General features: G+C 44.5%; 1 protein-coding gene and 1 non-coding gene across 2 annotated transcripts in view; both read right to left on the bottom strand.

Annotated features, from left to right (window-relative positions):
- The window catches only part of LOC126091882 (calbindin-32), a 695,369-nt gene that overhangs the window by 177,121 nt on the left and 497,081 nt on the right, over positions 1-21,167 (bottom strand). The window contains exon 3 of the mRNA XM_049907165.1: positions 592-681. Coding sequence (XP_049763122.1) covers positions 592-681 — 90 coding nt within the window. The remainder of the gene's footprint in view (positions 1-591; positions 682-21,167) is intronic.
- Positions 19,793-19,867, bottom strand: Trnat-ugu (transfer RNA threonine (anticodon UGU)). Its single transcript has one exon. It is a non-coding gene; the product is annotated as a tRNA-Thr (tRNA).

Below are 21,167 nucleotides of genomic sequence, written 5' to 3'. Positions count from 1 at the left end.
TCAGCTAAGTAACGTAGCTTGACATGGTACCACGGTACTTTACCTTTTTATGTTTGACCGTGCCTTATTCTTGCATGTATTAGTTTATTTTATGCTTCTGAAGAAGGCTAGATTACTCTAGCTGAAACCTGAGTAAAGACCAGTAACATTTAGCAGCTGAGGTGAATTTTTGACGTATTAATTTATCACAGTTGCTGACAGGGCTACAACATGTTAAAACTTATTCCGTAAATCAGTCCAAATGAAAGCTGGAACCTTTGCTTTATAAAGGTCACTGGGACTCGTACAACTGACTATAGTTAATATTGGTGTGTGATAATATTGCTATTGATTAGCAATACTGTGGTCCCAGACAATTGAAGTAAAGCCTCTTTATACCAAGAGAAAGTCTGCTAAAATGACACTAGGCGACCTTACAACTATTTGACTTAATTTCTTTAAATGGATGGCAACTGAAAATCTACTAAATTAATGTATAGGATCGTCTCTTCCTTGTGTGCTGTGTCGTGGAATGGAGCAGGTTGGAAGTCTGGAAACTGATAGCGAAAGGCTAACTTGGAGAAGAGAGCGATAGGAAGAGATGCTCCTTACCTCTCTAATGTCGATCTTCCCATCCTGGTTGTCGTCATAGGCCTCCATGAAACACTGCTTCAGTTCCACCAGCATAGCGTCAGAAACGGCCTGGAACGAGAACGATGAAATAATTACATTGTGTTAACTTATCATCCTGAGGGGCTTTCCATGTGACATTCTTGGTACTTACGAACTAGCCATCCCCCAGACTATATTGTTTAAAGAATCGAAGTCCCATTTATAAAACAGCTTCAAACGTCTGTTTACTTTATAAAGGAGTTAATGTGTTACGAGTAGATATTTTAACATTAACCGTAGAGGCGAGAGTAAGTTTGGAAAAGGTTTCATATCATGTTCAAACTTTGTTGGAAGTCGCTAAGTGCTCTCATTCTCAAATACAGATGAATATAGTCTGGATAATATGTGCGCTGTGAGTTACGCTGTCTCGAGACATATCCACAGTATCCAACCGTAATCCCTTGTCTTACTAGATTAAATCCTTAACATAAGGTGATACCTCTTAAAGAGTAGATTATGACACCTTTTTAAATTTTTAAATTCGGTCAATAATCATTTTAAATTCTGAAAATAAATTTTTTCTGGCCCTGGAAGCCGTTAGGTAGGCAATCTGCAACAGTAAGTGTGCACCACGAACCGTGAAGTGGGTTAGCAATTTAGTTACACATCTGGGCTCAGGTGAAAATTTTTGCCACGGTTCCGCAGCTGGGTTATTTCTCCACTCAGTCTCTATGTCATCATTCCACTGCTTGTGCAGCTTAATGCACAGCGCGCCAGCTTGCGTGACAAGAAGGTGGGCCAGACACGGATCCTTTCTGCGCAGTGGATTAGCAGCAACCGTTGGTCTATTACACCGCCCTGGCTGCGTGTAATCTCTAGGCGGTATTTCGCACTCGTTTAAGTCCCCAATCTCCTCTCTGAAAATACGACACACAAAAAGCTAAAAAACGATAACGTACAGAAAAAAGTATCCACGAATAATAAGTATGGCACAAACATCTTTCTCCCTTTACGTTTACTGACGAATGTGGCGGTAGGAAGGGCAGATAAAAGAAATGTAATTTACCAAATCATGAGAACAGCGGACAGCGGACTCTGTACGAAAGTTTAGCGGCTCAGAGAGAGAGAGAGAGAGAGAGAGAGAGAGAGAGAGAGAGAGAGCGGTCCGATACTTAAGAAAGAGCGCACTTAGCAATATATTTGCCTCTCACCTGTCAACGTGGGCCTGCGGTGTGAGAACTGTGCTGGTATCGTCAAATAATCACCATCGCAGTAGAATTAAACATTATCTGACAGTTTAGAAGTCTTGACTTCTTACGAAGGTGTTTAAGAATCTGTACTGTAACGAAACATCGTGTTCGGTGGATTATGTAAGGTACGTATTTCATGGCTTTCAAAATGGTTCAAATGGCTCTGAGCACTATGGGACTTAACATCTGAGATCATCAGTCCCCTAGAACTTAGAACTACTTAAACCTAACTAACCTAAGGACATCGCACACATCCATGCCCGAGGCAGGATTCGAACCTGCGACCGTAGCGGTCGCGCGGTTCCAGACTGAAGCGCCTAGAAACGCTCGGCCACATCGGCCGGCCATGGCTTTCCTCGTAACTACTAGCATGGATTTAAGAAAGGTATTCCATATTGTGTGACGTGGTCGTATAGACCAAAACAAGAAAAGATGTCAAATACACAGTGGTTCTAAAATGCATACAAGTGCTCATAGCCCTTGTGCTAAGCATTTTGGAATACCTACCATCTCTCAATATACCTAAAGCAAACAGCAGTACGAGATAGATTTTAACAGTAAAGAAGAATAAGTGGTCCTGGGTGTTGAGGTATACTTTTTAGAGCCCATGTGTACTGGAATTTTGTCTTGTTTTGGTTTTTAGCCCACTCTGTACGTACAAAATATTAGTAATATGGACGAAACTAGTTCATGACTTCAGAGACGCACAGCAAGTATGATGATTATCGTTTTTCCTTCTTTACGTCGTCACAATATACGGCCCACTGATTTCCTTCCGTACATGCTTTCCGCTTCGTTTTCAATCTTTGACTTTTTTTCTCTCCGTTGCTTCTCTAGCACTCACTTTTGTTCTTTTCCTTATCCTGGGAACCATTGATTCCTTTCTAAATATTTCATGCTGTCACAGTGAAACTGTTACCACACTGGAATTTGTTACAGAGGAATAGTTGGTTTTATCCACACAACAATTTTATTTTTTGGAAGGAAAAGAATCTGTAACATGTAACTACAAAAATATTTTGTTTTGCACTTACGTTTCAAATATTTATAGCTTCATTTTCAATGTGACTTGAAAAGTAGGGAAAGATGACAACAAGATCTCGCTTGTTCCCTCACCGTAATTAATTAGTGGTATACTTTTGGGTGTTCAGACCAGTTACTGATTCTGCTTTCCTGCACAACGTTTCGACGCCCGATCCAGTCGTCTGACTGAAGTATTGCGAAGCGTATTACTAGATATAATGGCGGGGCTATCAACATGTTGTGGAGGAAAGTGGAATCGACAATTCAGTTTAACATCCAATAGAATACGATTAAAGGATGATTCTATTTTCACGAACAAAATAATAAACAGCGATGGCTACTTTCAAAATTCTGGGGTTTGAAGTGAGGGACTTATCAAATCAATACACATTAACAACTGACGTCTACATAATTTTAACGAAAATGTGTAATCAACGCGAGGAATGCATTCTTCAATATAAATGTAGAGGCTAGCCAACCCTGCAGGCAACGTTTTTGTATTTGATGACTAACTGCGACTGCGCTTTGTCCTCAGTACGTTGAAAATGTCAATCGTGGACAGAACACTCTTCCGCGTAGGTGCGAGTGCATCATGTCTTAGCTCAGCTCATTCGAATATGGAAAAATAGCTGATGCTCGTATGGTGGGTGCTTCTGTAACCAAAGTAACCGAAATGTTTGTTGTTTCAAGAAGCACCGTATCGAATACAGGAAAAGAGGAAAAACATCATCCGGTAAGTCACAACGCGAACGAAAGTGTGTGTTCAGTGTTCGCGAGCGATGGTCATTTAGAGACTTGTAACGAAAAATAAGAGGACGGCAGCTGAGAAAGTCACCGCACAAGTGAATGTTGTACTCGCGAACTCTGCCAGCGGTGGCCGAGCGGTTCTAGGCGCTTGAGTCCGGAACCGCGCGACTGTTCCGGTCGCAGGTTCGAAACCTGCCTCGGGCATAGAGGTGTGTGGTGTCCTTAGGTTAGTTAGGTTTAAGTAGTTCTTAGCTCCAGGGGACTGATCACCGCAGATGTTAAGTCCCATAGTGCTCAGAACCATTTGAACCAAATCAACAGGAAGGAAGCTTCGTAAGCGTGAAATTGCAGGTCGACCTGGAATTCGAAAACCACGTATGAGTGATGCGAATACCCACAACAGGAAAACGTGGTCCCATAACCACGGCTATGGAGAAATGGATGCAAGTCGTTTCGTCGGATGAGTCGTGTTTGACATTGTTTCCAGCTTCCGGGCGAGATTACTTCACAAGAGCGAAACATGGCGGGGGATCGCTGATGATTTGGGCAGCCATATCGTGGTATTCCATGGGCCCCATGGGCACTCGCAAAGTAGCATTACTGCCAAGAATTATGTGACCGTTTCGGCTGATGATGTCTCTTCCATGGTGTACTGTTTGTTCCCCAACTGTGATGCTGTGTTCCAAGACGAAGTTCGTATTTTCAGGACTGGTTTTGTGGGCACAAGGATAAACTGTCGCATCACTTCTGGCCACAACAGTCACCGAATCTCACTGTTATTGAGCCTTTCTGGTCTCCTTTAGAGAAAAGGGTATCTGATCGCTATTCACGTTCATCATCGTAATTTGAACTTGCCACGATTTCGCAGTAATAACGGTATGAGGTTCCCTTTAAAACTATACAGTCCTTACATTTATCCATTCCGATAAGACCGGATGCTGTTTTGAATGCCAACGGGTGTCCTACAACGTATTAGGCATGATGTTGCGTTGTGTTTTTGTGTTTCTACACTACTGGCCATTAAAATTGCTACACCACGAAACTGAAGTGCTACAGACGCTAAACTTAACCGACAGGGAGAAGATGCTGTGATATGCAAATGATTAGCCTTCAAGAGCATTCACATAAGGTTGGCGCCGGTGGCGACAGCTACAACGTGCTGACATGAGGAAAGTTTCCAACCGATTTCTCATACACAAACAGCAGTTGACCGGCGTCGCCTGGTGAAACGTTGTTGTGATGCCTCGTGTAAGGAGGAGAAATGCGTACCATCACGTTTCCGACTTTGATAAAGGTCGGATTGTAGCCTATCGCTATTGCGGTTTATCGTATCGCGACATTGCTGCTCGCGTTGGTCGATAGCCAATGACTGTTAACAGAATATGGAATCGGTGGGTTCAGGAGGGTAATACGGAACGCCGTGCTGGATCCCTATGTCCTCGTATCACTAGAAGTCGAGATGAAAGGCATCTTATCCGCATGGCTGTAACGGATAGTGCACCCACGTCTCGATCCCTGAGTCAAAAGATGGGGACGTTTGCAAGGCAACAACCATCTGCACGAACAGTTCGACGACTTTTGCAGCAGCATGGACTATCAGCTCGGAGACGATGGCTGCGGTTACCCTTGACGCTGCATCGCAGACAGGAGCACCTGTGATAGTGTACTCAACGACGCACCTGGGTGCACGAATGTCAAAACGTCATTTTTTCGGATGAATCCAGGTTATGTTTACAGCATCATGACGGTATTAGTCATCGCCATACTGGCGTATCACCCGGCGTGATGGTATGGGGTGCCATGTGTTACACGTCTCGGTCACCTCTTGGTCGCATTGACGGCACTTTGAACAGTGGACGTTACATCTCAGATGTGTTACGACCCGTGGCTCTACCTTTCATTCGATCCGTGTAAAATCCTACATTTCAGCAGGATAATGCACGACCGCATGTTGCAGGTTCTGTACGGGCCTTTCTGGATACAGAAAATGTTCGACTGCTGCCCTGGCCAGCACATTCTCCAGATCTCTCACCAATTGAAAACGTCTGGTCAATGGTGGCCGAGCAAACTGGCTCGTCACAATACGCCACCACTACTCTTGATGAATTGTGGTATCATGTTGAAGCTGCATGGGCAGCTGTGCCTGTACACGCCATCCAGGCTCTGTTTGACTCAACGCCCAGGTGTATCAAGGCCGTTATTACGGTCAGAGGTGGTTGTTTTGGGTACTGATTTATTAGGATCTATGCACCCAAATTGCGTGAAAATGTAATCACATGTCAGTTCTAGTATATTTGTCCAATGAATACCCCTTTATCATCTGCATTTCTTCTTGATGTAGCAATTTTAATGGCCATTAGTGTATATTTTGTGCATACCCTGAACTGCTTTGAATGTTTTATTGTTTTATTTTTTGTATAATGTTTGTTCTGTACCGTTTTGTCTAGCTATGTATTTTCGCGTTCGTCATGGTAGTGTGGATCTCAACTGAGGCGGATCCGGTTATCCAGTCCACCAACCCCTGCATGAGTGTGGGTGACCACCTGAAAACTGCCTTGAGGCTGACTGGCAGAATCAACTGGGAACGACTTGGGGTTTTAACTGCTCCACGATCTCACAGTCTTGACACTGTGTGCCATAACGACATCAGGTGGATAATGAATTCGTTTACGAAAAGGAACACAAAACACAACGATTAACAGTGCTTTTCCCCTTGCTATGTAAACTGAGCACGTAAAAGTCAGTTGCGATTGATGGCTACAGTACCTTGATTAAAGTCTATTATGTTGAATAGGTAATGATTTAAAAATCAAAGTGCGTAGCTGCTGTTATGAAGTAAAATTTTATATGGAAGTAAAGCAAAACGTTAAAAAAATGTTCCACATAGCTAAATTTGGCTTTCAGGATTTCTCAGTGCCATAGAACCTGAGCGACTTTAAGCTGATCCTGGCCAGAAGACGTCAGTAGTACAGTAATCGTCCACTGATCGTCAACTGACCGAATTTGAATGAACATGATACAGTATAAGAACACTGTTAAATGCAGAAAAGCAATCGTTCACTGGTACCCCTGAAGTTTCTTACCCGGTAAGTCCAAGTAGTACAGTAACGGTCAATGCAGGCATAACAATTTCATGGGATTTGATCACGGACGTACCCAGCGAAGGGGCAGGCTTTCACAGCTCCGCTTCCCAATCCTGCCCCCCTCCCCCCCTCTCTCTCGCCTGGCCCAGAAGAAAAAGGTCGCAAAACGAACTCGCGTCCCCCCCCCCCCCCCACCCCCGCCCCCCCGAAACATATCAGCCAGTATCAGTTCAAGTGAAACTACAACGCGTAACGCATATTTACTAACAGCGTCATGAAACCTAAGCGGCATGCAAGTGACACAGAACTCCTTTTCCCGAATCCGACGTTTTGATCTGATGGTATCAGTAGCCAAAATGTCACAAGGAATGAAAATGCATTAAGTCACCTAGACGGCTTTGTTCTCGTACATATGATCGAAGAGTTGTTTGTGGAATTTGTGTGTTGACGACCATGCGTTGACGTTAGAAGCGTCTTTTAGCTTGCAAAAAATGGTTCAAATGGCTCTGAGCACTATGGGACTTAACTTCTGAGATCATCAGTCCCCTAGAACTTAGAACTAGTTAAACCTAGCTAACCTAAGGACATCGCACACGTCCATGCCCAAGGCAGGATTCGTCTCTACGACCGTAACGGTCGCGCGGTTCCAGACTGCAGCGCCTAGAACCGCTCGGCCACTCTGGCCGGCCCTTGTAGCTTGCAACCAGTGCTCTCGATATATGGTGTGTGTAACAGTAAAACTACGCGTAATTGTCGTTAATATTGATACAGCGATCCCAGTGCGTAGGATAGGAGTCGATGTCTTCAGTGTAGAAACTTCTGGATTGATAAATGTTCCAGTTTTCCAAGGTATACTGCACTTCATGGTCGCAGGTGAACTTATAACCTTTCAGAGGTTGTTCTAAGGCTCCGAAGACGTGCGAGTCACGTTGTTAGATATCGAGGCTGTAAGCAGGATGCTTCAAGACCTCTCATCGAAATCCACCTTGGCCACACAACACGCCTCATAACGCTGAGACCACCAGAATAATTGTACGCCGTGCGTGTCACTGCTCTCCGCTCACATCTTCCATCACACGATTAATTTGTGAGGCTTGTTCCCTTTCTAGGCGAAGAAATTGGGTAAGCGCTCTTTGTGCTGTTCGGGAGGACTCCGTCGTGCGAAGTACTGTGGGAACAACTTTCCACCAATGAGAAAATTGCTGCCAACTTTGCTTGTGCAACAGGGTATTTACCACCACAACATCTCTTGATAAAAACATTCACCCTCTGACATTACAAACAACGCTGCTACAGCGGAGGTTTCCTTTTCAATTGGGCACGCGTTATAGAAATGGCGGGTATTTCCCTTCCTAGGCAGATTGAAGGTCGTTGTTCTTGCTGGAGCTCAGAACCCCTGGTGTCGGTGCACCGCGAGGGCAGTGTACCTACACCGCTGATCCACCCTGGAATGGGGCGACCCCGTAGCCACGTAGCTCCGCATCGAGCCCGTCAGGCAATTCCGCCGCACGACGGTCCCTCAGGAGCTGCGGTGCTCGCCACCCTCCCCCCATCCCCCTGACCCTCCACCCATCCCAGCATCGCCATCCTCGGTCCCGCAGGACGGGCCAATCGGCTGCGCGCGCCCACGGAAACACCGATTCCATTTCCATCCGTCTTCCACCAAGACGGCGCGCCCGCCGCGACGCGACCCGATAAAAAAAAGCGATGGGTTCGCAGGCACCTCGCAGCGCCGATATTGGCCAAAATAATGCGGTCGGTGCGGCCACTGCCAATACTAGCGGAAAATAGGGAGCGAGGCTGATATCTGCAGTCCCCATCACTCTAAATGTATCGGAGTGGTGCCATGTTTCCTGCAACGAAAACAGATAGGGATAGTACAGTAGTCCTTGTGGAGAGAGAAACAGTGACATACGACAAGTGGCTACAAAAAATAACAGGACTATTGTTGAAAAGCCGGCCGTGGTGGTCTAGCGGTTCTGGCGCTGCAGTCCGGAACCGCGGGACTGTTACGGTCGCAGGTTCGAATCCTGCCTCGCGCATGGGTGTTTGTGATGTCCTTAGGTTAGTTAGGTTTAAGTAGTTCTAAGTTGTAGGGGACTTATGACCTAAGATGTTGAGTCCCATAGTGCTCAGAGCCATTTGAACCATATTGTTGAAAAACATTTTATTTCAAGAACGTCCATATTTAGCTCCCCCCCCCCCTCCCAATGAACCATGGACCTTGCCGTTGGTGAGGAGGCTTGCGTGCCTCAGCGACACAGATGGCCGTACCGTAGGTGCAACCACAACGGAGGGGTATGTGTTGAGAGGCCAGAAAAACGTGTGGTTCCTGAAGAGGGGCAGCAGCCTTTTCAGTAGTTGCAGGGGCAACAGTCTGGATGACTGACTGATCTGGCCTTGTAACCCAAACCAAAACGGCCTTGCTGTGCTGGTACTGCGAACGGCTGAAAGCAAGGGGGAACTACAGCCATAATTTTTCCCGAGGGCATGCAGCTTTACTGTATGGTTAAATGATGATGGCATCTTCTTGGGTAAAATATTCCGGAGGTAAAATAGTCCCCCATTCGGATCTCCGGGCGGGGACTACTCAAGAGGACGTCGGTATCAGGAGAAAGAAAACTGGCGTTCTGCGGATCGGAGCGTGGAATGTCAGATCCCTTAATCGGGCAGGTAGGTTAGAAAACTTAAAAAGGGAAATGGATAGGTTAAAGTTAGATATAGTGGGAATTAGTGAAGTTCGGTGGCAGGAGGAACAAGACTTTTGGTCAGGTGAATACAGGGTTATAAATACAAAATCAAATAGGGGTAGTGCAGGAGTAGGTTTATTAATGAATAAAAAAATAGGAGTGTGGGTAAGCTACTACAAACAGCATACTGAACGCATTATTGTGGCCAAGACGGACACGAAGCCCACACCTACTGCAATAGTACAAGTTTATATGCCAACTAGCTCAGCAGATGATTAAGAAATTGATGAAATGTATGATGAAATACAAGAAATTATTCAGGTAGTGAAGGGAGACGAAAATTATATAGTCATGGGTGACTGGAATTCGAGAGTAGGAAAAGGGAGAGAAGGAAACATAGTAGGTGAATATGGATTGGGGGAAAGAAATGAAAGAGGAAGCCATCTGGTAGAATTTTGCACAGAGCATAACTTAATCATAGCTAACACTTGGTTCCAGAATCATAAAAGAGGGTTGTACACATGGAAGAATCGTGGAAATACTAGAAGGTATCAGATAGATTATATAATGGTAAGACAGAGATTTAGGAACCAGGCATTAAATTGTAAGACATTTCCAGGGGCAGATGTGGACTCTGACCACAATCTATTGGTTATGAGCTGTAGATTAAAACTGAAGAAACTGCAAAAAGGTGGGAATTTAAGGAGATGGGATCTGGACAAACTGATTAAACCAGAGGTTGTAGAGAGTTTCAGGGAGAGCATAAGGGAACAATTGTCACATATGGGGGAAAGAAATACAGTCGAAGAAGAATGGGTAGCTCTGAGGGATGAAGTAGTGAAGGCAGCAGTGGATCGAGTAGGTAAAAAGACGAGGGCTAGTAGAAATCCTTGGGTAACAGAAGAAATATTGAATTTAATTGATGAAAGGAGAAAGCATAAAAATGCAGTAAATGAAGCAGGCAAAAAAGAATACATACGTCTCAAAAATGAGATCGACAGGAAGTGCAAAATGGCTAAGCAGGGATGGCTAGAGGACAAATGTAAGGAAGTAGGGGCTTATCTCACTAGGGGTAAGACAGATACTGCCTACAGGAAAATTAAAGAGACCTTTGGAGATAAGAGAACCACTTGTATGAACATCAAGAGCTCAGATGGAAACCCAGTTCTAAGCAAAGAAGGGAGAGCAGAAAGGTGGAAGGAGTATATAGAGGGTCTATACAAGGGAGATGTACTTGAGGACAATAATATGGAAATGGAAGAGTATGTAGAGGAAGACGAAATGGGAGATACAATACTGCGTGAAGAGTTTGACAGAGCACTGAAAGACCTGAGTCGAAACAAGGCCCCGGGAGTAGACAACATTCCATTAGAACTACTGACGGCCTTGGGAGAGCCAGTCCTGACAAAACTCTACCATCTGATGAGTAAGATGTATGAGACAGGCGAAATACCCTCAGACTTCAAGAAGAATATAATAATTCCAATCCCAAAGAAAGCAGGTGTTGACACATGTGAAAATTACCGAACAATCAGTTTAATAAGCCACAGCTGCAAAATACTAACGCGAATTCTTTACAGACGAATGGAAAAACTAGTAGAAGCCAACCTTGGGGAAGATCAGTTGGATTCCGTAGAAATATTGGAACACGTGAGGCAATAATGACCTTAGGACTTATCTTGGAAGAAAAATTAAGGAAAGGCAAACCTACGTTTCTAGCATTTGCAGACTGAGAGAAAGCTTTTGACAATGTTGACTGGAATACTCTCTTTCAAATTCTAAAGGTGGCAGGGGTAAAATACAGGGAGCAAAAGGCTATTTACAATGAAACCAGATGGCAGTTATAAGAGTCAGGGACATGAAAGGGAAGCAGTAGTTGGGAAGGGAGTGAGACAGGGTTGTAGCCTCTCCCCGATGTTATTCAATCTGTATATTGAGCAAGCAGTAAAGGAAATAAAAGAAAAATTCTGAGTAGGTATTAAAATCCATGGAGAAGAAATAAAAACTTTGAGGTTTGCCGATGACATTGTAATTCTGTCAGAGACAGCAAAGGACTTGGAAGAGCAGTTGAACGGAATGGATAGTGTCTTGAAAGGAGGATATAAGATGAACATCAACAAAAGAAAAACGAGGATAATGGAATGTAGTCGAATTAAGTCGGGTGATGCTGAGGGAATTAGATTAGGAAATGAGACACTTAAAGTAGTAAAGGAGTTTTGCTATTTGGGGACCAAAATAACTGATGATGGTCGAAGTAGAGAGGATATAAAATATAGACTGGCAATGGCAAGGAAAGCGTTTCTGAAGAAGAAAAATTTGTTAACATCGATTATAGATTTAAGTGTCAGGAAGTCGTTTCTGAAAGTATTTGTATGGAGTGTAGCCATGTATGGAAGTGAAACATGGACGATAAATAGTTTGGACAAGAAGAGAATATAAGCTTTCGAAATGTGGTGCTACAGAAGAATGCTGAAGATTAGATGGGTAGATCACATAACTAATTAGGAAGTATTGAATAGGATTTGGGAGAAGAGAAGTTTGTGGCACAACTTGACTAGAAGAAGGGATCGGTTGGTAGGACATGTTCTGAGGCATCAAGGGATCACCAGTTTAGTATTGGAGGGCAGCATGGAGGGTAAAAATCGTAGAGGGAGACCAAGAGATGAATACAGTAAGCAGATTCAGAAGGATGTAGGTTGCACTGGGAGATGAAGAAGCTTGCACAGGATAGAGTAGCTTGGAGAGCTGCATTAAATCAGTCTCTGGACTGAAGACCACAACAACAACAACAAATATTGAATAATTATTAAAGGAGTTTATTTGTATGTTTCCACCATTCGAATTTTTTGTGCTTTTCTGAAAGGTCAAAAGGGATTTTATAAAAGTTAAAAATCAATTTCTTTTGAGCAATATTATTATCCTCTGGGATTTCAGCCAGCACAGCCAACCTCAGTACACTTTCTATTCACTAATGTCTCACGGCTTGTGTAAGGTTTTGGTATAGAAATTCTTAGGTTGTGTTGTTGGACTACAGAGCGATGGTGTACAGCCACCAACTACTGATGATAGCAAGCCTTGCTCACAGGTAAGGGCTGTACGTCACCTACAGTCTGGTGGAATTTACTACTGCGTCGTAGTTGTTTCTATCAAAAGGGATACATGACGTGAGAAGTAGAGCAAGAATGCTGAGAGAAACGTTGTGCCTGTTCCGGGAATTGAACCAAGGTCTTCAGCTTGATAGTGAACCAGGCTCACTACTCAGCTGCAGAGGTGGACAGTAATTACAATCTGAGACGAGAAATGTAGTCATCTGAGAAAAGAGAAGGACTGTGATAGCTACTCGATGAAAAGTAAAATACGGTTAGAAAATGCTTTAAGCAGATGTAGCGCAAATACGAAAAACACGGTTGACACAATAAACGTCAGTGCTGTTCTGTCAAACTTACTTGTGCCTGCCTCGTAAATCCCTCCTCTATAAACCATGATGGAGACAGAGAACAAGATGAACCGAACAGAATATTTTTAAATAAAATTTCATATGCCTTAGGTTACTAGACGAAGTAGCCTGGCCTGTCAACTGACAAATGGACGAAGGAAAGAAGACGTGTTTGTAGCATGAGAGTGAAGAGTATATACAGGGTGAGTCGCATAAGACGTAACACCCCCTTTATTCCGGGGGCGATTGCACGTATCGGCATGCGGACTATGGGGCACATACGTTGGTACATGCACAATAATCACAACGTTTATATTGACCGAGATGATGAGGCAAGTACATGTTTTTTAAATGGGACGCTATACTTTTTTTACCATCATTCGAAAGCTCTGGAAAAGACGCGTATAGTGATGTAACGCATGTTGCTATTGCTATTGTGTTGCCTCATTATCTCGGTCAATATAAACGTTGTGATTATTATGCGTGTACCAAAGTATGTACCCCATAGTCGGCTATGATTCGCCGAACACCGCTTGTCGATACGTGCAATCGCCAACGGAATAATGGGGGTGTTACGTCTTACGCGACTCACCCTGTATATCGTCTTTACTATCCATCGGGGTGGATGGTGGGAATTGTTGTGGCTTTACACATTTCATTATATGATCAATTTCGATACCTAACGCCTCATCCTCATACGCACCTTGAACACATCTAATCGATGGCTAAGTGTTAATTTCACGGCTCACACGGGATGTGAACTGAAATATCGGTACCCACCACTATACGTTTGCTGCACGACGCAAACAACACTAGTGCAGTCTCGCTTCCATTTTCAAGTGAAAAGTCAAAAGTGTCTTTAGAGAGGTGCCTTTACCTTTCTCAAAACCAGAGTGTTCGTCTTATAACAGTTTCTCAATTTAGTTTCCACACTTCTGTATACTATTTTTACCTGCGTCTTGAACGCATGGCCAGTTTAAGCTGATTGTGCGATAGTACTTATCTGCTCTTGCTGTCTTTGGAATTGTGTGGATGATACTTTTTTCCGAAAGTCTGGTGGTATGTCTCCAGGCTCATAGATTCTACAAATCAACATGAACAGTCGTTTGGTTGCCTTATTTCACCTATTTGGATACGTCTATACGGTACGCTAAACCAGGCCGTCCAGTGAATATTACTTTTTGTTAACTAGTTAAGCCTTGGTGACCTTCCTGTGTTCCGCCGCTCGCTTCTGTACACTCACGAATATTATCGGTTTGTTTTCGAAAGCAGGTAGCGCCAGCCTGTGAATGTGGGCCCTTTTTATTTATGTAAGTTAAAATATAAATTGTTTTACAAAACGTTCTTCCAGGAGGGGGGGGGGGGGGCGGCGTGCCTGGTATAAAATAAACGCAGGGTAGAGGTCTAGACGTATAGCCTGGTCACGAAGAGATGGCTTTCTAGTTCGGCATGTGTCGATGGACGATGGTCGTCTTCGATCTGCTCATGTTTTGTGTCTTGCCGCCGCCAACGCCAGCGATCTATACAGAAATCTGCGTACATAGCCACTGCGAAGCGACTAGTGTCGTGTTCTTTTTCTTACGACAATATTTTTACTGCTGGCTCTTTTGGCTATCAAATTATCTTTGAGATATATTGAAGAAGATGGAACAACCACTATCATTCAGCATGGAACTATCAATTTCGAATTTACAAATCCCTTAGGCAATTGTTACACCATGTGGTCAAAGGTATCCGGACACTTGGCTGAAAATGACTTACAAGTTCGTGGCGCCTTCCATCGTTAAAGCTGGAATTCAGTATGGTGTTGGCCCACCCTTAGCCTTGATGGCAGCTTCCACTCTCGCAGTCATACGTTGAATCAGGTGCTGGAAGGTTTCTTGGGGAATAGCAGCCCATTCTTCACGGAGTGCTGTACCGAGGAGGGGTATCGATGTCGGTCGGTGAGGCCTGGCACTAAATCGGCGTTCCAAAACATCGCAAAGGTGTTCTATAGGATTCAGGACTCTGTTCAGGAAAGTCCATTACAGGGATGTTATTGTTGTGTAACCACTCCGCCACAGGCCGTGCATTATGAACAGGTGCAATCGCCATCCCCGAACTGCTCTTCAACAGCGGGAAGCAAGAAGATGCTTAAAACATCAATGTAGGCCTGTGCTGTGATAATGCCACGCAAAACAGCAAGGGGTGTAAGCCCCCTCCATGAGAAACACGACCAAACTATAATAACACCGAATTTTGCTGTTGGCACTACACACGCTGGCAGAAGACGTTCACCGGGCATTCGCCATATCCACACCCTACCATCGGATCGCCACACTGTGCACCGTGATTCGTCATTCCACGTAACGTTTTTCCACTGTTCAGTCGTCCAATGTTTACGCGCCTTAGACGAAGAGGAGCGTCGTTGGGCATTTGCTGGCGTGATGTGTGGCTTATGAGCAGTCACTCGACCACGAAATCCAAGTTGTCTCACCTTCCGCCTAACCGTCATAGTACTTGCAGTGGATTCTGATGCAGTTTGGAACACTCTCCAACTGACCGCGGTCTCTCTCAGACAACAGACAAGATCGGTCTGTACATTTTTGTGCTATACGTGTCATTTCACGGTTCCACTTCACTATCACATCGGAAACAGTGGACTAGGGATGTTTAGGAGTGTGGAAATTTTGCGTACAGACGTATGACACAAGTAACACGCAGTCGCCTGACCACGTCGAAGTCCGTGATTTCCGCGGAGCGCTCCATTCTGCTCTCTCGCGATGTCTAATGACTACTGAGGACGCTGATATGGAGTATCTGGCAGCACAATGAACCTAACATGAACCTAACATGAAAAACTTGTTTTTGGGGGTGTCTGGATACTTTTGATCACATATTGTATGCCACTATCTATTCACTTTCGTAGACGTACAATACGTAGCTGTTGACAACAGGTACGGCAGCCAATAGATGGCCCTGTCAGCACCGTTTGGTGTAGAAATTAACAACTGAGCGCAACTGTAGTGCCAGAACTTCATGACGTAAGCGTGATTTGTCCTCCCCCTCCCCCCTCCCTGCCACTCCCCTCCCCCCAATAGTGTCCTCGGCAGCCAATGTGCTGAGAGGTGGTCAGTCGAGCTTGCTTCCTCCAATTGTACATGTATAGGTAAACAAATGATTACAATTACAGAAATTATAGACTGAGCAAGTAAATATCACGTTGGTCCACGTCAGGCTCTTATGCAAACAGCTTTTCAGTTTGGCATAGATTGACAAAAAAATGGTTTAAATGGCTCTGAGCACTATGGGACTTAACTGCTGTGGTCATCAGTCCCCTAGAACTTAGAACTACTTAAACCTAACTAACCTAAGGACATCACACACATCCATGCCCGAGGCAGGATTCGAACCTGCGACCGTAATGGTCACGCGGTTCCAGACTGTAGCGCCTAGAAACGCACGGCCACTCCGGCCGGCGATAGATTGACAGAGTTACTGGATGTCGTCCTGAGGGATACCGTGCCAAATTCTAGTGGTGAATTAGATCGTCAAAATCATGAGCTGGTCAAAGGGCCCTGCGCATAATTTTCCAAACGTTCTCATCCCGGGGAGAGGTCCAGCAACCTTGTTGGCCAAGGTAGAGTTGGTCAAGGACGAAGACAAGCTGAAATGTAAGTCCTGGAAGACTTTCCATGAAGTGCAACTAAACGGGGCGTCGAATACCGTCGGCGTAACGCTGTGCTGTAAGGGTGCAGCAGATGACAACCAGGCGGGTCCTGCTATGAAAAGAAACTGCACCCAAGACCGTCACCCCTGATTGTCAGGCTGCATGGCGGGCAACAGTCAGGTTGGTATCCCACTGTTCAGGGCGTCCCCAGACACGTATTCGGCCTTGAATTTTATTGACTGAGGTAGAATTGTCTTCAGTGACGAGTCAGACAGTCTGCACAGCGCTGGGATACCAACCTCACTGTCGCCCACCATATGGCCCGACATTCGCGAATAACGGACAGGGTGCTTTCATGTCAGCATTCCTTTTTGTTGTCATCCGCAGCACCCTTACAGCCGTACGTCGACAATATTCTCTTTTGTTGTCTATCATGAGAAGACCACCTGGGCTTATATGTCAACAAGATAATGCCCGCCCGCACACACGGCGAGAGTTTCTACAGCTTGCCTTCGTGCTTGCCAAACCTTCCCTTCGCCAACAAGGTCCCCAGGTCTTTGTCCAATTGCGAACGTTTGGAGCCTTATAGGCTCGGGATTAAAACATCTAACGCGCAAATTGGACGGAGCTTGGCACAAATTCCCCAGGAACGCATCCAACAAATCTATCAATCAGTGCCAAAGTGAATAATTGGTCGCATATAGGCGAGAAGCGAGCCAGCGCGTTATTGACTTGCTCAATTTGTGAAGCTCTTCCTCTTGAACAAATACTTCAGTTTTTATTAAATTGTAATCATTTGTTTGCACGTTGTTGTCTACCCATTTCCGTTCCATTCGGATAATTTCTTCGTGGTACGTCGCCTTTTTTTCTTTTTCTTTTTCTTTTTAAGTGTATATGAAGCGACTGCATCGACTTTGCACATCACACACCGTTACATGATCTACACCGCCGAATCACATTTCTACCTGTAGAAAAAAAACTTTTTCAAATATTCCACATAACTGTGTTGTGGTCGAATGAATTCCTTTGAGAAAACTAGCGTTTCATTCCCATATGCAGAGGGCGTGGATATCCGATTCACATCCTGGCTCGCTACTGACAGAGCGTTCCCACACACAGGTGTGACGTCACATGCTATTAAAACTGGCCGCTCATCATTGCTATCTCTCCACGGTTAAGCGTGGAACACACACTTTTTAAACACCGAAATCCCGGTATCGTTCAGCTTCCAATTTTCGCAGATGTAAAACAGTTATATGTATATATTCTTCTTGTGCTTCGTTAGGACCCTTCAGGATCACGTGTGGCTTGTTTTTCACTTCTCTTTCCTTCCAGTACATCTTCATCCTTTCGCTTCTTCTGTCTCTTTCTTCTTCTGTTAAGACAATTTTGATTTTTATGTCCGGCCACCTGTGACCATCAACCATCCCTTTATACTTCTCCCTGTCCTGTACTACTGCCTGCAGATTTATTCCTACAGCCTTCGCCGGCCGCGGTGGCCGAGCAGTTCTAGGCGCTTCAGTCCGGAACCGCGCGACTGCTACGGTCGCAGATTCGAATCCTGCCTCGGGCATGGATGTGTGTGATGTCCAATGTTAGTTAGGTTTAAGTAGTTCTAAGTTCTAGGTGGCTGATGACCTCAGAAGTTAAGTCCCATAGTGCTCAGAGCCATCCGAATCTACAGCCTTCCAGTCATCTCTTTCTTCACCAAGTTGTTCCCTGTATGACATATTGCATTCCATTCCTTCTTTGTCAACCTCTCCTTGTCCATCCTCATGATGTGCCTAACAAATCATGACCTCCTCTTCTTAAGCCTATCCTTTTTCCTTATCATTATCAATCAAAAGTGCAGTGTGAAAAATCAACGGCTTAAGGGGCGGAAGAAGATGGCCAGTCATTTGAAAAGAATATTTGGCGAATCCCAACGGTCATCAAGGCGAATGAACCTTCTCACTAAAGAGTGACGTCTGTAATCCAGTGGAGCGGCCACAAAATGTGTCTTATCCTAGTGGGGCGGCCTGATTACATCCTCTGGGGCTAACCCCCTCTTGTAACACCGCTACTGCACATACGGTAGCCAAAGTCGAAACTTCGGCTTGTGAAGCAGTCATGAAGCATGTGATTATATATATGCTGAAAAATTTTGTTTTCGATCCTTCCACAGTGGAGCGACGGCAATCCCTCTACACGGGAGCACGCTGAGACAAAATTTGCCTACAGTCGATAGCGAGCCAGGGTATTAATCGCATCAGCATCTCCATAGAAATCGCAACATGCCTTGAAGATGTCCTACACAGATAGGGAGGAAGTGTTCCGCATCTCCAATAAAGTCATTCGACCACGGCATGACGTCACGAAATATAATAAATGTGATTACTGTGACTGCATCACATATCGTGCAACTGGCCCGGCCTGTCAAGGGTGGGCGCACCGGCGGCACGATATTACTGGCAGGCACTTGCCTTTCACCACTGCCGTTACCTTGAGCGAAGCTGCTCTACGGCACGGTCACTGCCCGTAAGTTACGTGTTTTCTTCATTGGTTTGCGTGGGGCTAAATCTTTTCAGAGTTTGTGTTTTCTTGCCCTTTGGCTTGGATCCCTCTGGTGCCGTGCCCTTTGTGTATGAAGTTTTCCGTAGTCAGCCGGACCATTTTCTGGCCCCTGTATTTACGAGGTTTGGAACTTTAGAAGTGGCAACTATTTATTTACAGCTCGTTGACAGGTCCTGCAGAAAGTGTCATTACTTCTGTCTCTAAGCTGGTCGTAGGTTGTGTTCCAAAAATGAACAGTATAGAGACAGAAGTGATGACACTTTCTGCAGGACCTGACCATCACTTTGCAGGGCAATGCTCAAACACGTACAGTGCAAGCTGTTAGTGATTTGTCTGACTGATGGGGCTGCTAAGTGCTATACCACCTACTGCACTCCCCTGACTTAAGTTCTCGTGAGTTCAACTCTATTTATAAACTGAAGGGAACACTTCACGGCATTCGCTTCAGAACTGCTACAATTTCGTCGGGCAACAGAGAGCGCCGCTCGAACTTTCAACACGACTACCACTACCAAGAGTATTCTATGACTTCCAGATCGCTGACAACGGGTTATTCACAATGCTGGTGACTACGTTCAAGGTCAATAAAACTTTGAAACGCGTATCTACTTTGTACGAGCTGTAACTAAATAGTTGCCACTATTAAAGTTCCAACTCTCGTACTTAAATTTGTCAGGTCTCAGCATGGACTGTGTTAAATATTACAATTAAATCAATACCATTACCTGCTCACGGGCGTTGATATACATCAACGGGGACAGTTGAATGTGTGCCCCGACTGGGACTCGAACCCGGGATCTCCTGCTTACATGGCAGACGCTCTATCCATCTGAGCCACCGAGGGCACAGGGGATAGTGCGACTGCAGGGATTTATCGATGGCACGCTCCCCGTGCGACCCACATTCTCAACTTATGGTAGTGCCCCTGCCATTATACCCATTACTCGCGGCAGACAATCCGCCGAGTCCCGTAATAGTTCAGGCAAATCGTGTACATCCGCATTGAAGAAGATCATCAGCCGGTAGGCCTTAAACGATATGAAGATGGCACTTGTTCTTTCGGACATGTCCGAAAGAACAGATGCCATCTTCATATAGTCTTAAATATTGGTCTGTAATTTACAACCATTTCAATACCTCGGGACATTTAAATTTGTGTAAACATTTTTACTACGTTTGTGTTAGTCCTTGTTACCTCCAACTTTTATAAATCTTGCTTTAAGTTTGTCAGGCCGCTTATAGGACCGTGTTAAACCTGGGATCTATAATCTGAAACCATTGCATTAGACTGGGTCATTAAAGGTATCATATTAGCTTAAACATTTTGCTGTGTTTGTTAAATTGGATAAGGCATTGTGCTCCTTTGAATTGAAAGCATTCCACTCACTGTCTTAAGAACGTCAAATTTCTGAAAGATTATTTAATTGTGTTTTACTATTGTTGTTGATTTTTTCAAAAATTGTACTAAATGTGAAACATTTGTATAATAATGAATGATGCCATAACCTCGGGGCTAACCCTTCCATGAATTCCCGTTATCTGGGCTTGCTGGAGCCCATAGCTCTTACACAGGTGAAGATCACATTCACAGTAATTTGTCCAGAGACACTATAGATGCCGCATTTCACTGAAAAGGCTTCACGCTTCACAGCTGTTGGTCGTTCATCTTTGGCCCATCGTACTAACTCTGTTGCAGCGTCAGTTCCGTTATTTGATAGCTACACTTCGTATGTCACGTAAAAAATGTGTTCAATGGCTGTCTAAACGCGTTGTCAACAAAAACAACTATTAATAATATCGTTTTAATTTGTGAATTTTCGTTAGGCTCATTCAAGAGCAAGCAGAGACGTTAGTCAGCTTTCTTCTTCATTATCTTCTTCTTTTTCTCTCTCTTCACGTCCTCCTCCTCCTCGTCCCCATATCTCAAGTAAAGTTCTTTATCTTCTCTTTGTCATTTTTCTGAAAAGCAACTCCTGTCACATCATTTAGGTTGTCGGCAAAGCATCATTAGTCTTTCGAGTTCTGTTCATTTTCTCTAAAATTTTCTTGTACAATCGTGAAACGTAGTTTCATGGTGTATCTACAGAAATTTCAGATGTCTCTTACGTGCAATGTAACTAAATCTTTCAGTCAGTGATAACAATT

The sequence above is a fragment of the Schistocerca cancellata genome, chromosome 7 (assembly GCF_023864275.1).
Source record: "Schistocerca cancellata isolate TAMUIC-IGC-003103 chromosome 7, iqSchCanc2.1, whole genome shotgun sequence".
Classification (NCBI taxonomy): Eukaryota; Metazoa; Arthropoda; class Insecta; order Orthoptera; family Acrididae; genus Schistocerca; species Schistocerca cancellata.
The sequence above is the reverse complement of the archived record's forward strand: the minus strand, read 5'-3'. Positions and strand labels throughout refer to the sequence as shown.